The sequence below is a fragment of the Raphanus sativus genome, chromosome 6, assembly GCF_000801105.2.
Source record: "Raphanus sativus cultivar WK10039 chromosome 6, ASM80110v3, whole genome shotgun sequence".
NCBI lineage: Eukaryota > Viridiplantae > Streptophyta > Magnoliopsida > Brassicales > Brassicaceae > Raphanus > Raphanus sativus.
In genome coordinates, this window is record NC_079516.1 from 1,270,343 (window position 1) to 1,284,012 (window position 13,670).

Here is a 13,670-nt window from a genome sequence, read left to right on the forward strand (position 1 = left end):
CTACCAGATGTTGCAACAAAAGGTTTTATAACATTGGCAAGAAAGCAAAAGACATAACGAAAGATTCTCTGTCTTGTTTAAAAAAGGTAAAACATTTCATGAGTAAAGAGAGCATTAGGTTGAGTAGGTTTGAGAAAGACAAAGGAGTAGTTGAATCTTAGCTATCTATACAAGTCTAAAAGATAGACATATATAGCCATAATGCTGACATTATTTTCTTGTTATCTTAAATTGAATGTCATTAATTAACGGATAAATCATGGAGAGATCAATAGATACAAGTTGTATCATACAACTAACTGATGAAGAGCTAAGGCAAAATAATCTTTTCCCTCTACCGAGATCACTTCCACCACGAGGGCTTCCATGGGTACACCTCCAACCTCATCAAAGCCTGCATTTCACTTTATTGTTCTTGAACTTGATAGTTTCTCATCAGTCAATAATTAGTGTCTTTTTATGTTGTTTGAAACGGGGGATTCGATGGTTATTGTAATATCAATTACAAGTTACAACCAAAACTTTACAAAGACAATTTTCTATGAATTTATTTACAACGGAAGAGGTCTCTTGTGATTTTTACTACAGTAAAATTTTGATCTTGATGTTTCTCTTCATCCTGTTCAGGTGTTTGATCTTAATAAAGAAACATCAATAATTTTGATCTTCCACTCTACAGTAAAATTTTGATCTTGATGTCTTAGCTAAATTAAAATTTATTATTGATATTTCTTTATTATTAATGCTCTCCCAAGTAACAAAGCATTTTCATGTGTAGGTGATCAAACCAAACCCTGTAACATTTGAAAGTTTCACACTATCCCGGGAAAACAGAGCCGCTTGATCAATAAATGGGCCTGGCCCAATTGGATTATTTATTAGCCCAAACAAGACAAATGATGCTTTTTATTGTTAATTACAGTTAAACAAGCTATACTACAGTGGAACGAACTTACAAAATGAAACAAAAAGTATTATGATGCAGTGACTTTGTCACATATAACACAATGATCTGAAACAATTTTATCCATCGCACTACCTTGTTCGATTTCAAACTTACTACTAAACTTATTCCACAAATGCAACCCGTAGCTTCTCCTCTGCATCTCAAGAACCTTAACTTGAACTCTCTTCAAGTCCTTCTCTGTTCTTGGAACCTTGAAGAGCTTCTCAATCTCAACCCAATTAACCGAATAAAACGCAGAAGGTGTCATGACGGTGAAGTTATACCCATCGGTTCCTTCCACGGACCGAGCCACTCTAGAGACAAGGTACGGTCCGTTATGTCCCCAAACGTTTCCGTTGAAAGTCAACGCGAACTCTTGAATGCATCTGAGCAAGAGAGGATGGTTCTTGTCGAATATCAAAACCGCATTGTTTAATCTCGTCCAGTTTCTCGAAACCGGTTCGAGAGTCTGCGCACCGATCACGTTCCTCAAGTGTTTGAAACTCTTAAGAACAATCATGTCAGTGTCTAGATAAACACCTCCGAACTTGAACAAGTACGCGAGTCTCATGAGGTTCGAGAGGTTCTGAGCTAAAGAGATCTTTCCAGGATCTCTTTTCCCTGTCTGAATCTCCTCGAGCCATGTTTCTCCTGCCGTGTCCTTGAGCAGGAAAGGCAAGTCAGGAGTTATAGGTGTAACTCTGTAACCACGATCAAGAAACGGTTTCAAGATTCTAAACCCTAGAGGAGAATCCATCGTTGAAGATAAAATGATCAAGCAGCCTTTAGGATGAGACTTAAACACGCTTTCTACCGACAAAACCTCTCTCTTACCGAACATAACCGCGGGAGAGATCCACGTCATCATGAAGTTGACCTCACAATCATCTCTCAAAAACTCTGTTGCTCTCTGCTGAAACTTCTCGTCTCTGCCTCCAAAAGCCTCGAGAACGTGAAGATTGTTATCCTCCTTGACTGTGATCGTATAGTTAGTTTGCTCTCTCTCTGACCTCAGAGGTAAGTAAGGAACAACTGTCTTGATCTCTATCGTCACAACCTCTGTGAAGTCTCTAACCAGTACATGAGAGACGATGAAGATCGTGAAAACGATGAGAGATATGACCGAGGCGGCAGACGCTGTGAAGAGTGATGATGGTGAGCGGTTTAACCGCCGGTGATTGAACATCACCGTGACTTTCTTGGCGATGACGTTATCCATTTTGGTTGAGAATTAAAGGTAGGAGAACTCAGTTTTGTGAAGTCTGTGTTTTGTTGTTTTCTTATAGTTTGTTTTTTGCTTGTGGTTGAAGCTGTCGTGTTCTGAAAAGTTCTTAAGCCGCCAGAGAACGTAGACTTCAGTTTGTCATTATTAATTATGTGGTTAAATTAATGGAGGGGGACCATAAGTTTAAATAAACGACCATGATTTCTCCATACTCTTAAAAGATCTCAAAACTTTTGACGACTGTTTGTTCATCATCTCATTTGATTATATCAGTTATACACAGCCATTAGGATCGGATAAGTCGGTTTTAGTTCGGTTTAATACGATTCAGCTTAAATTTAGCTTATTATAAAAAAATAATTAGTTTGAGGTATAGTATACCTGGTATACTTACGGGAGTGTATTGAATCTAAAGTTTAAGATGATTTGAATTTTAACGAGGTTTTAAATGATTTCAATGAATTGCAGAGTAAAGATGATTTTTTTGTTAAACCACTCTAGAATATCACCTAAAAATATAAGACTTGAATTTTAGTTTTTTTTAACTAGGAAATTCCATTCAAACACTCTAAAATCACTTAAAAACTTTAAAATCACATAAATTAAAATATTTCTAATAACAGTGAATTTCGGAGTACTTTATAAAAAGTCAAGTTCAATAACAATAAATTTTAAATGAGTTTTTAAAATTCATATTTAAATAATAGTGAATTTTTCATTTTAATATAAATCCCATAAAACTATCGGTTGAATATATCCTCATAGAAAAAAGTTATAGTTTTAGTTTTCGTTTGAGTTTTTCCCTCTTTTAGACTTGATGTTGGTTTTAATTTTTCAATTTTATAGAGAATAGACCGAAAGTTTCGGTTTGATTTTCATATTGGTATTTTGGTTAGTTTTGGATTTATTAATTTAATGAACATATTTAACTACATTATCCATTAGTCTGAGTCTCTAATCGTTTCTTTATTTACATGTTGAGGGTTTTTAATAATTCTTTCTGGTTGTTCTTCTAAGGACAGAGCAATTTTGAATATTTCTTTTGATATGGTCTTAACCTTATAGCTAATAATCGTATTTAACTTTATTAGGCCGTCTTTGGTGGAATCTTATTACTTTTAATTAAAAAGAGAAAACTCCCTAATTTCGTTGCTGTAAGCCTCTAACTAAGAAGGCACCTTAAAGGCCAAAGGTGAGGTCTAGGTTCTAGTCTTCTAGATTTGTGAGGCACTTTCCTATTAGATCAAGTCGTTTGATTTCTTTATAGTTTTTTGTCTAATTGTTTACATATTTTTTTGTCTAATCCATCATTCATCATTTGATTTTTCTTCGGATAAAGTACTTGATCTGGAAATCAAGGTGAGAAAAAAAGAAATATTTGAATAAGTCCACCTACCTTTTTCATCCACACAACGTCTCTCGCTGTTAAGATATGGGAAGCATCTTGACTTTAACAATTGAAAGCATAGTTAGGTACATGAAAACAGTTCATAATATTATACTTATCTCTTTTTTTATTTGACGTATAATATACGCATCTCATTATTGACATGGTTAGTATATACTATTAGTACGTTTCAATCATTCAAATTCGAGAGAATGTTTGCAAATCATGCTTCATGCCAATTATAGTTTAACTCACAGCTGGGACATATTGAAATGTCACACAACTAAACTGACATTGGTCCCAGATGGGGCATCTTTGGTGTTCTATTTATCCTATACTATTGTTAAGTATAAGCTTCAGACTTAAAACACTTATTTTCTTACATGATTTCTTGTGGGCTCATCAAGTGAAGACCAAGTGAAGAATCTGTTTAGCGAAGCACAAGACTCATCAGCCACTTTTTGTAGAGCTGATTCTTGAAAATATCAAGATATTTGCAAGACATTGAGTTGTGATCTCAAACAATTGGCTTCATTTCAGTGTTCTGATCATGATTTGTGATTGCTAGTTAGGCCGGTTTATTGGAGGAGAGACTACTTGCTATGTTGTGATAGGATCAGCTTGTCAGGTTGTGAGGTTGAATCATCAATCATTGTACTCTCTCTTCAAACATTATATTGAATTGGTAGGAGCATACCTTAACCTAGATAATTTGTGAAAGTGCATGTGTTCTTGCTCTTTCTCTCAGTGGTACGAGTAGACCTAAGCTTGTGCTTCTTGCAAATGAAGCAACAAAACCATCATTATTTTATTGAATTAAAAATATATTCCTCTTGGCATTTAAGATGGCTTTATGTATATGAATATACTAATACATCAGAAGCTAATCAATAGTCAAGAATATTAATATATCTGCTCTATCACCAGAAAGAATCATCATCTAGGAGCCACCTCTGTAATACTCTGAAATGTAATAACAGAAGCCGAAGACGACCCTCGAGGAGCCGCTGAACTTTTCCCTTTGTAACCTTCTGTTGATGAGCTCTCCTGTGAGGTGCCACCTCTAAGACCAAGGCCACGGTGGTTGCGTCCCTTGTTGACACCTCTGTAGACACCAGGCTCTGTTAAGGCAGCTTCATTGAGGTTAATCTCTTTCCTGCTAAGCATCTCCACCACTTGCTTCATGTTTGGTCTCTTCTGTGCCGCGGCTTGAGTGCAGAACAGAGCCACCTTAATAAATCTTATCACTTCATCTTGTGGAAAATTTGTTAGATCAGGATCAACGCACTCTAGTAGCCTCCCTTCTTCCCTCAGCTTCCATACCTACCAAACCACAGATTAACTATAAACCCTTGATCACATTTACATATGTTTTTTTTTCAAATGTCACCACAATGTCTAGGTGTTTTCATTTACATACTCATCTATTCTTAAAATACAAATGTTTTAATATAATTTTGTTTCAAAAAGAAGCATGTGTGAAGTTTTAAATGTGGGTGTTCAAAAGAAAAAAAAAAGTGAAGTTTTAAATGTGAAATCTAAACTTAAAAAAATTAGTTGTACTTTTTTGAAATACTATTGATTTAGAATTATGAGAAATTTGTAAAACAATACATTTATTATCAATTTTTTTAATAGGTGTAAAAACACATAAACATACATCTTAAGGAATAGAGGGAGTAAGTGTTGAGGTATTAGAGTTTATAGCTTTACCCATTCGACAAGAACCAAGAACTCGTCTGTAAAGGCGGCTCTGCTGCTACTACCACCACTAATGACTTCAAGCACAAGTATCCCAAAGCTGTAAACGTCTGCTTTTTTTGTTAACTGACCTAGAAGTGCGTATTCAGGAGCCAAGTATCCCCTGTATAACCTCAGTTTCATCAGCTGACACTACTTTTAGATGGAAACTATTACGTTTAACAAGAAAACGTTTTCTTACACTGTTCCAGCAACTCTGGTACTGACATGAGTGACATTGTCTGGAAAAAGCTTTGCCAACCCAAAATCTCCAATCTTGGGAGAAAAGACTCGGTCTAACAAGATGTTACTCGCCTTGATGTCACGGTGAACAACCTGAGGCTCCACTTCCTCGTGAAGGAAAGCTAAACCAGAAGCTGTCCCAACGCAAATGGCAGCACGTTTGGACCAATCTAGCGGAACATACTTACTCCTCGAACCTATTAATTAAACCACTCAAACAACATCAGAAAGACAAGAAAGAGTGAGACACATTGGTAGAGAAAGACTCAGAAGATTACCAAGCAAAACACTAGAAAGACTGTTGTTCTCAAGGTACTCATAGACAAGAATCCTATTGTTCCCTTCGATGCAGCAGCCAATGAGTTTAACAAGGTTAGGATGATGAATGTCGGATATCAAGTTGATCTCGGTTAAGAACTCTCGTGTGCCTTGTTTTGATTCTGCTGAAAGTGATTTCACAGCTACTTGTGTCCCATCTCTCAATACTCCCTGCAAAGATTCACCAAGAAACATCAAAGATTTGAGATCAAAGATTGTAAAGAGTAATATAGGTTGTATCCATTGTTTCTAACCCTGAAGACAACACCAAAGCCACCACCACCGATTCTATTGGTTGGATGGAAATTATCTGTGGCTGATCTTAATGAGTTATATGAAAAGACTCTCACATTGTCGGTGCAAATCTCTGAATCATTAAAAAAAAAGGATCAAGAAGAAGAAATGAGTAAATCTATTTTTGGTCAACCAAAGTTGCAAGAAGAAGCCAAAACCAAGAAACGAATTTGAGATGGGATTTAAGAAACCCTAAAATCTTCAATAATATGTATCCATGGAATGGTTTGTATATATATACCTTCAGCTTCTTTTTGTCCAAGATGATCATTTCCTTTGCACATATCAAGAAGTCCAAAGCAATTAAAATGCATCACAAACCTCCCCACAGAGAAGATATACAAGAATCACTACAAGAACAGAGGAAGCTCAAATCAAGAAACTGTTCTGATAGAGAATAAAACTTAGATTTTCCGACAAGAACCTTTAGTTTGACCTGAATACAGAATCTGGAAGAAGAAGAAGATTATGTGTAGCTGTTTGAAAAAAAAGTTGCTTAGTGGGGAAAAGCCATATCGCTCAGGAAGAAAGACCAAAGAGTTTGATCAAATAGATATCTCATGAGTTTTGCTTTTCTTTTCTGTTCTTTTTTTTTTTGTTTTCCAAACTTTTTCGTGAGGATGGTCAAATACATTAAACCAAACCAAACCCACCCAGATAGGACCCATGAACATCTATACGCTAAAAAGGTATTTCTGCAATTTCTGTTGTCCTATTTAATTTGTTTTTTCTTTGTCCGGCTGCTGTGTTCTGATTGATAGTGACACCGACATGTACACGACGACGAGACTATAAAAGTCTCACTGATTGGAGTAAAATTTAGAAATTTATCAATGAGCTATTTTGTTATTTTTTTTATGTTAATTATTATTATGTGCTCTTCATAAGTCAAATTTAATACTTCGTCCTCTTCATAAATGTGAATTATCTGACCATATAAATGTGCTATTTTTTTGTCAACTATAAATGTGCTATTTATTAGCTGTGAAATCACTATTATAAATAAGTTTCAAAAAGAAATAAAACTATTTCAAAAACAATAAATGAAAATACTCAGTTTTCGAAGTACAATCAGTAAAGTACCACAAACTTCTGTACTTTTAGTAAATTTTATTTAAGATTAATTACCACCCTTTTCTACATTAACACTCTATTTAATACTCCATCCGTTTCAAATTATATGTCGTTCTAGAGGAAATTTTTTGTTTCAAAATAAGTGTCGTTTTCGGTTTTCAATGCAAAATTTATTGACAATATTCTCTTTTCTATTTTTCTATTGGTTGATACATGGTTAGGTGTATTGGTAATAGTGTTTTTATTTTGGAAATATGTAAAATTAAATGTTTTCTTAATATGTGTGCATAAGGTTAGAACGACATATAATATGAAACGGAGGGAGTAATCCCTTTGTATCGTAAGAAATGTTATTTTAACATGTTTCATACAAATTAAATATTAAGTGAGATATATTTTATTTTTTATTAATTATAAATATTTAATTAATAATATTTAAAATAAATAAAATTATTTATAAAATTAATGTATTTGTAATTAATATTAAACTATGAAAATTTTAAAATACTATTTTATGCAACAAAAAATGTTGAAATGACATTTTAAAAAATACGGAAAGTATAGCAGATCAGCAACTGTTAACATTAAGAGTTGATAGGTAATCAGTTAATGCTTGAGTACCAAACTACACGGCACATTAACTTCGGCGTTGTAATTATTGTCGCCGTTCAGACTCTACCACGTGCACATTTTTCTTTTCATTTCAAAAAAGTTTGTCAACATTTTCATGTTTTGAAAACAAAAAAACTAAAACTAAACGTCATTAAAATACCCCTTACTTGACGTCACCATCACGCATAAAATGAAATCACCAAAAGAGATAATAATTCAAATCGAGCTTTTGTTTTTCACCTAGCCTTACGTCATCTTTTTATAATGTCGCTGTTTATTTGTTTACTTTCGTTCAGTCTGAAATCGAATTTTAAGATTGCATATGACATCATCATTCCAAGAAACGCGTCAGTATTTATTTATGTGCACCACACAAACAAAATTGCAAAAAGTCCACCTTGTTGATAGTGACACCAAAATACAAAAACAGATTTGACCAATCTTGATTCGTTTTATTATATGTATATTAAAAGCAATCGTTATAATTCTATAATATGCACACGACTTTGGTGGAGTTGTGACACGTAACAACTTGGTCAGTTAAGGTCTGGTTTTCTTGTTCTCTAAACGTGAGGACGCGTTATATATCCTCCTCACAATGACTTGTTCTTTTTGACTTCTCAGTTCTCAATTCTCATACAAACCAAACGAGACAAGTTAGGCCATTTCCAATGAAGTGCAAAACACTATTTTAACGTAGTTTTTACACCATAAAATCTCTCCAATAGAACTGCAAAAATTACACTATTTTAATATAACACTATAATTTCATACTAAATTTGGTGTGATACTATTCACCACACTAAAACATTATTCATTCTACTAAAATACTATTTACGTATTTTATTAATAAAATTTATAAATAAATAAATTAGAAATAAAAAGATAAATACATATAATATTATAAAATAACATTTGGTGTGAAGTTTGGTGTTGTGGTTGGAGAAGAAATTACACTAAAATAGTGTGGTTTTGACACAAGAATAGTGTTATGGGTTGAAGATGCTCTTATGGAGATGTTCCTTTATTTACCACTAGCAATAACCCACTTGCATGTCTCTGCTTCAAACAACATTGTGCTTATAAAAAAACATTATGCCTAGAAAGTGACATATATTACCTTGTGGATGATTTGATTCTACATGGATAAACTTTGTTTGACTTTCAAAACTAGAATAATAAGATTAACCGCTTAACAACTTTGCTTTGATTTTGAATAACAAATGTAATTGGCAGCATGCTGGTGTTTATATAGGATCATCCAGTAGATTTAGTTATAGACTTCTTCATAAGTGGCTGTTAAGATCAATGTATGTGCCTTTTTGTCTAAACGCCGTAGAAACTGGAATCCACCTTTGAACACTCATCAAAATTCCATGAAGACTTAAACATGATCAAGAGTTGCCTCGATACGTTTCAGTATCTCTAGAAACACGTTATTTAAGTATGGTAACAAAACAAAGAACATAGGATACATAGTAAATATAGGTCAAGAATAGCTTCTCTCGCTGAGAAGATCATCGTTTTCAGCATCATTCCCATCTAAGCACAAAATGTTGATGTTGTCCACACTCAGTTCTGATGAGCTCATGGTACTGCTAGTAGCCACCGGAGAGTTCGTGACACTAGTCGATCCGCTTCTCACGCTGTACATTGATGACGCTGGAACTTTTGTCACCAGAGGCCGGAGATTTCCTGTCATGCCTCGTCTTATATCCTACATATCGTACAGTTAACAATGTTATTACACTCCTAATTTAACATATAAAAGACTAAAATGAATATTGTAAAGAGTGATCGTACCATATGTCTTAAGGCCATATCGATAGAGCTCTTGGAGAGGTTTCTCCCATACCCAAGGCTGTTAAAAGCTGAGTTAGATTTCACGGTTCCTCGACCAACGTTCTCTGTTAGCCTTGGTGGACCTAGTTTCCTCATGTTCACCACTCTCTCCACCATTTTATTTCCCATAGCCACTGGACCCATGCTATCGTAGCTACTCCCACCTTTGTTAGCCTTTCCTCGCACACGCGCACCCGGGAGGCCCCCATTAGTGTTCCCAATAGGAGTCCGACGTCTGGAAGGAGAACAAGATTGCCTACCACTGGTGGGGCCACCACTGCCACGTTCTATGGAAGACGATCTTGAGCCTGGTGCTGAGGCTACTCCGGGTCTGCCTCTTGTAGCTGAGACTGGTCTGTCTGGTAGAGTGGTCCTAAGATTCGGTGGGGCTTCTAAAGAGAAACCAGGCATCTCCGGTGGTTTCCGTGGCCTTGACGACTTCACAGTTGGAACTGGAGAAGTCCCTCGAGAGGGAGCTTTACTGGAAACTATTGATGGACCGGTCGGGGTTGAAGGCCTGCGGGTTGGTGTGGCTTGCCTTGATAGAGGTTTTTTAGAAGGTGCAGAAGACGGCTGAGTCTTAGACCGAGTTGGAGTAGCTGATCTAGCTGAACCAGTTGATGTTGTGGTGCGTGGAGCCGCTGTAGAGGTAGTGGCACGGGCGGCAGTTAAGGTGGCGCGTGAGGTGGGTGTTGAGGATCTAGAGGCTGACGCTCTGGTTGTGGTCACAGGCCTTGTTGTGGAGGTGGTTGTGGTTGTAGTTGTAGACCTTCTGGTTGGTGTGGAAGGTCTACTCGTTGACCTACTGGTTGGTGTGGAAGGTCTACTCGTTGACCTTGAGCTACACGATGAAGATGGTCTTCTGAGTCCAGCTACAGAGGAAGAAGAGTTTGGTCCAGAGCTTGACGACGTTTGGAGCTTATTGCAGTTCCCTGAGATCATCTCTTCACGGCTGTTCCCTAGCTGCAGAACCAAACTAAGAGTTTAATAAATGGTTGTAACTACAAAAGACAAACATACACCTGAGCCAGTTCTGTTCTGTCCTAACAAGTTTCATACCCGAGATTTAAGAACCGTTGGTCGTGAGTTGGGAGCATCAAGCTGATTCATTACGCTCCTATGTGACTCTTTCTCAAACTGAGGCGTGCCAGGAGGTGTAAGCAGCCTGAACGAGAGACAAGAACAACAACAACGATGATAGATTCAGACTGCAAAATCTTTGAACTTTACTTCCAAATTTCTGATACAAATATTATAAGGAGTGGGGAACGTTACCAATCATAATCAGATTTCTCATTCTCTGAGTACAAGAAGTTCTCAGCGGCGGTTCTCCGGAGAGGATAACGCTGAGACGACACCGTTTCAGAGATACTAGAGAGCGCCTCGGACACAGCGGTCGTCAACGCTCCGTTGACACTAATATTATCAGATCCTATAAAAAAAGAGACAGAACAAAATTCAAACACCATTGCCGAGACACAGACACATTCTAATGATTACACACGTTTACATATAATATACACGAGGACGAACCTGCTAAGAGAGATTCTCCTCTAAGTTCTTTCTCACGTCGACGCATCTCAAGGAACATTGAGAGTTCTTCATCTCTGTCGTTGGTCAACATTCTTGAAACCTCTTTCTGGTTCTCGTGTCTGAACTTGCACCACAACGTAAAAAAAGAATCGGACCAAACAGATCTGAGGAGATCACACCAAGGGACCCCTCGAGAAACTAGAACAGCCACAAAATGAGATTTATAGAAAAGCCATTATTAAAGAACAGTAGATAAGAACCCACAACGTTTTATGAATATGACACAACAGGAGAAGGTGGGCAAGATGTTCTAACTCGACGAGTTTGTTTTTTTTTTTTTTTTTATTGGTTTTATTTTTTTAAATTCCAGTTTCGAAACAGACAAGCATTTAGCTGTACCATCTCTCTTATTTAATTGAGTACGGTTTTGAAAGTTTGAAACAGAGTTCGAAGCATCAGTTTCAAAACGCAGAGAATCTAATGAATGTTTGTGTAGTCTTTACCCATGAACATGATATGTAATTACGACAAGGCCACTACCCACTAGCGGATAAGAAGGCAAGATCAAACATTATTATATGCATATATATACTGAACTTGCAGATAGATTCCTCCACTGTTGTTAGACATCAAATGAATGATTTGGATTTTAAACGAACAAAACAATTGTCCAAAAAACGATAGAAACACATGTATGTATATAACTGAGACGTCACACTTTTAATTCCGATTTGAGAAATATGATAACAGACGAATAGATCCATTTGATTCTATAAAAATGAACACCAGAAAACCGGTTTACAAAATGTGAAGGAAACAAACAAAAAGAACTCCAATTTTCTATCTTTCTCATAAAACCATTCTTCAGGTTAAAGAAGACAAGATTCATCAATGGATCTCGAGGAAGAGAATATTTCATATGGTGGAGATCAAGAAATTTACCTTTTCGTCCCTTTTTATCCACCAATCTTGCTTAGTCTTTGAGGAGGCCACACGACACGGGTGACCCGTCCTCTAATTAAACCCAAGGGAATCTGCCAAACAAGTTTATCCACTTTTATTCACATGGCCATGGGACAGTGTCTTCAAGAGTATCATCATATGGATCGTCTACGTTTCAGAATATGTGTTAAGGGGAAGGAAGGAGAGAGAACTTACAGGACCAAATGTTCTTGAGTCTAAGCTGGAAGCTTTGTTATCTCCTTCTACCCAACAATGTCCTTCTGGAACTCTGATCACATCCTCAGTACTACTTATCCATTCCCCAGGCATCCCCACTATCCTCTTTATGTATCTTCTTTCCCTGTAATGAGTCGGAGAGCTGCCACAGATATGCAACACCTACTGTCAAGGACTCATTGATGTATATCACAGTATATTTATTTTGAACTTATACAGCACAATGTCAGAGAAATATTATCATGAAAAATAGTTGAGACCTGTATGAGCCAGAGAAAATAAAAACTGAGCCAAAGAACAGAACAGAATCCAAACAGCTTGCTTTTCATGGCCAAGTATTTAGACTACATTATATAAAAGGTACAGGTTTCAGGAGGAATGCTCAGAGATTGAGTATGCACACATTTGATGATTCATTCAGCATTTTCCACAAGGCTCCAGTAAATTAGTGTAAATAACATTGTGGTGAGTGATGTAAGCATCCAAAGAAAAAAGACATAAGCAAGAGACCAACAATATATAGTTATCTTCTCAAGCTAAAGGAGAGCTCAAAAATGGCTCACACACAAGTAGAGGGAACGTACCTGAACACTACAACATCACCACGCGCAAACTTGTAATCCTTAAGGCAAAATTTGTCTACGAGAACATAATCATCTACACCAACAACAAAACATCTATTAACCAGAGGGAGGCAAGAGACAACTTTCGAACATATTTTCTCCTAAAAAAAACACTCACCTAAATAAGAGTCTCGCTGGGGATTGAATGTGGGAGACATGGAGTCTCCTCTCACAGGAACAACGCTACAGAATCTATCTGAAACGGTAAGCCCTATAATGCCTCCAGTGAATGCTTTCTTCGTCACTTGCCATATAAGGTTCTGGATTCCCATGTCTAAGATAAGATGGTCTAATCTAATATCTGATTCTCAGAAACAGGTAGAGAACCATCTGCAGCACAAATCCACAACATCTTTAAATCATATTTTTAATAAGTTTTCTCAATCCAAACCAAACACTAAAGAAAAGATTTTAGACTGAAAACCATTTCTGATCGAACACGACGGTCTAAGAAACATAGCATTGTCAATTCATGATACAGTCTTGGTGAATATAATATCAAGCTATGCTGAACTAAACCCTAATCGAATGGAACTGTATTTAATTGAAACAAATTTGAAGCATGAGCCAAACCGAACCGGTACAAATTCGAGGAAGCAAGCGAGCAGTGAGAAACCAAAACATTTCTAAAGTGATGGTAATAAACCTGAGAAT

The 13,670-nt window shown here is 36.4% G+C and overlaps 4 protein-coding genes across 8 annotated transcripts in view; all 4 read right to left on the reverse strand.

Annotated features, from left to right (window-relative positions):
- Window positions 1-957: 957 nt before the first annotated feature.
- Window positions 958-2,294, reverse strand: LOC108810169 (uncharacterized). Its single transcript, XM_018582298.2, has one exon. It carries the CDS (start codon window positions 2,163-2,165, stop codon window positions 975-977), a length of 1,191 nt encoding a protein of 396 aa, XP_018437800.1. The 5' UTR covers window positions 2,166-2,294; the 3' UTR covers window positions 958-974.
- A 2,048-nt stretch (window positions 2,295-4,342) lies between these two features.
- LOC130496863 (putative serine/threonine-protein kinase) lies at window positions 4,343-6,755 on the reverse strand. Of its 3 annotated transcripts, none has more exons than XM_056989448.1 (7): window positions 6,590-6,755; window positions 6,395-6,503; window positions 6,114-6,226; window positions 5,820-6,030; window positions 5,501-5,738; window positions 5,272-5,422; window positions 4,343-4,881 (listed from the first exon to the last, which is right to left on the reverse strand). In XM_056989448.1, the coding sequence occupies exons 2-7, from the start codon at window positions 6,465-6,467 to the stop codon at window positions 4,495-4,497; spliced, it is 1,173 nt and encodes a 390-aa protein (XP_056845428.1). In that variant the 5' UTR covers window positions 6,468-6,503; window positions 6,590-6,755; the 3' UTR covers window positions 4,343-4,494. The 3 variants fall into 3 exon arrangements, with proteins under 3 accessions (XP_056845428.1, XP_056845430.1, XP_056845429.1); XM_056989450.1 differs by having other exon boundaries at window positions 6,578-6,755; XM_056989449.1 differs by having other exon boundaries at window positions 6,395-6,755.
- A 2,424-nt stretch (window positions 6,756-9,179) lies between these two features.
- LOC108811819 (uncharacterized) overlaps window positions 9,180-13,670 on the reverse strand; it is a 67,659-nt gene continuing 63,168 nt past the window's right edge. The window contains exons 2-6 of one of the 2 annotated variants that reach the window (XM_056989446.1): window positions 11,215-11,314; window positions 10,957-11,113; window positions 10,741-10,846; window positions 9,643-10,644; window positions 9,180-9,556 (exon numbers count right to left, since the gene is read on the reverse strand). In XM_056989446.1, coding sequence (XP_056845426.1) covers window positions 9,329-9,556; window positions 9,643-10,644; window positions 10,741-10,846; window positions 10,957-11,113; window positions 11,215-11,305 — 1,584 coding nt within the window. In that variant the 5' untranslated portion in view covers window positions 11,306-11,314 and the 3' untranslated portion in view covers window positions 9,180-9,328. Of the gene's footprint in view, window positions 9,557-9,642; window positions 10,645-10,740; window positions 10,847-10,956; window positions 11,114-11,214; window positions 11,348-13,670 lie in introns of those variants that run through there. The other variant, XM_018583915.2, reaches the window with a different exon arrangement.
- Window positions 11,280-13,564, reverse strand: LOC108810634 (uncharacterized). Of its 2 annotated transcripts, XM_056989454.1 has the most exons (5): window positions 13,135-13,564; window positions 12,978-13,050; window positions 12,373-12,535; window positions 12,157-12,248; window positions 11,280-11,412 (listed from the first exon to the last, which is right to left on the reverse strand). In XM_056989454.1, exons 1-4 carry the CDS (start codon window positions 13,286-13,288, stop codon window positions 12,171-12,173), a joined length of 468 nt encoding a protein of 155 aa, XP_056845434.1. In that variant the 5' UTR covers window positions 13,289-13,564; the 3' UTR covers window positions 11,280-11,412; window positions 12,157-12,170. The 2 variants fall into 2 exon arrangements, with proteins under 2 accessions (XP_056845434.1, XP_018438236.1); XM_018582734.2 differs by lacking the exon at window positions 11,280-11,412 and having other exon boundaries at window positions 11,959-12,248; window positions 13,135-13,555.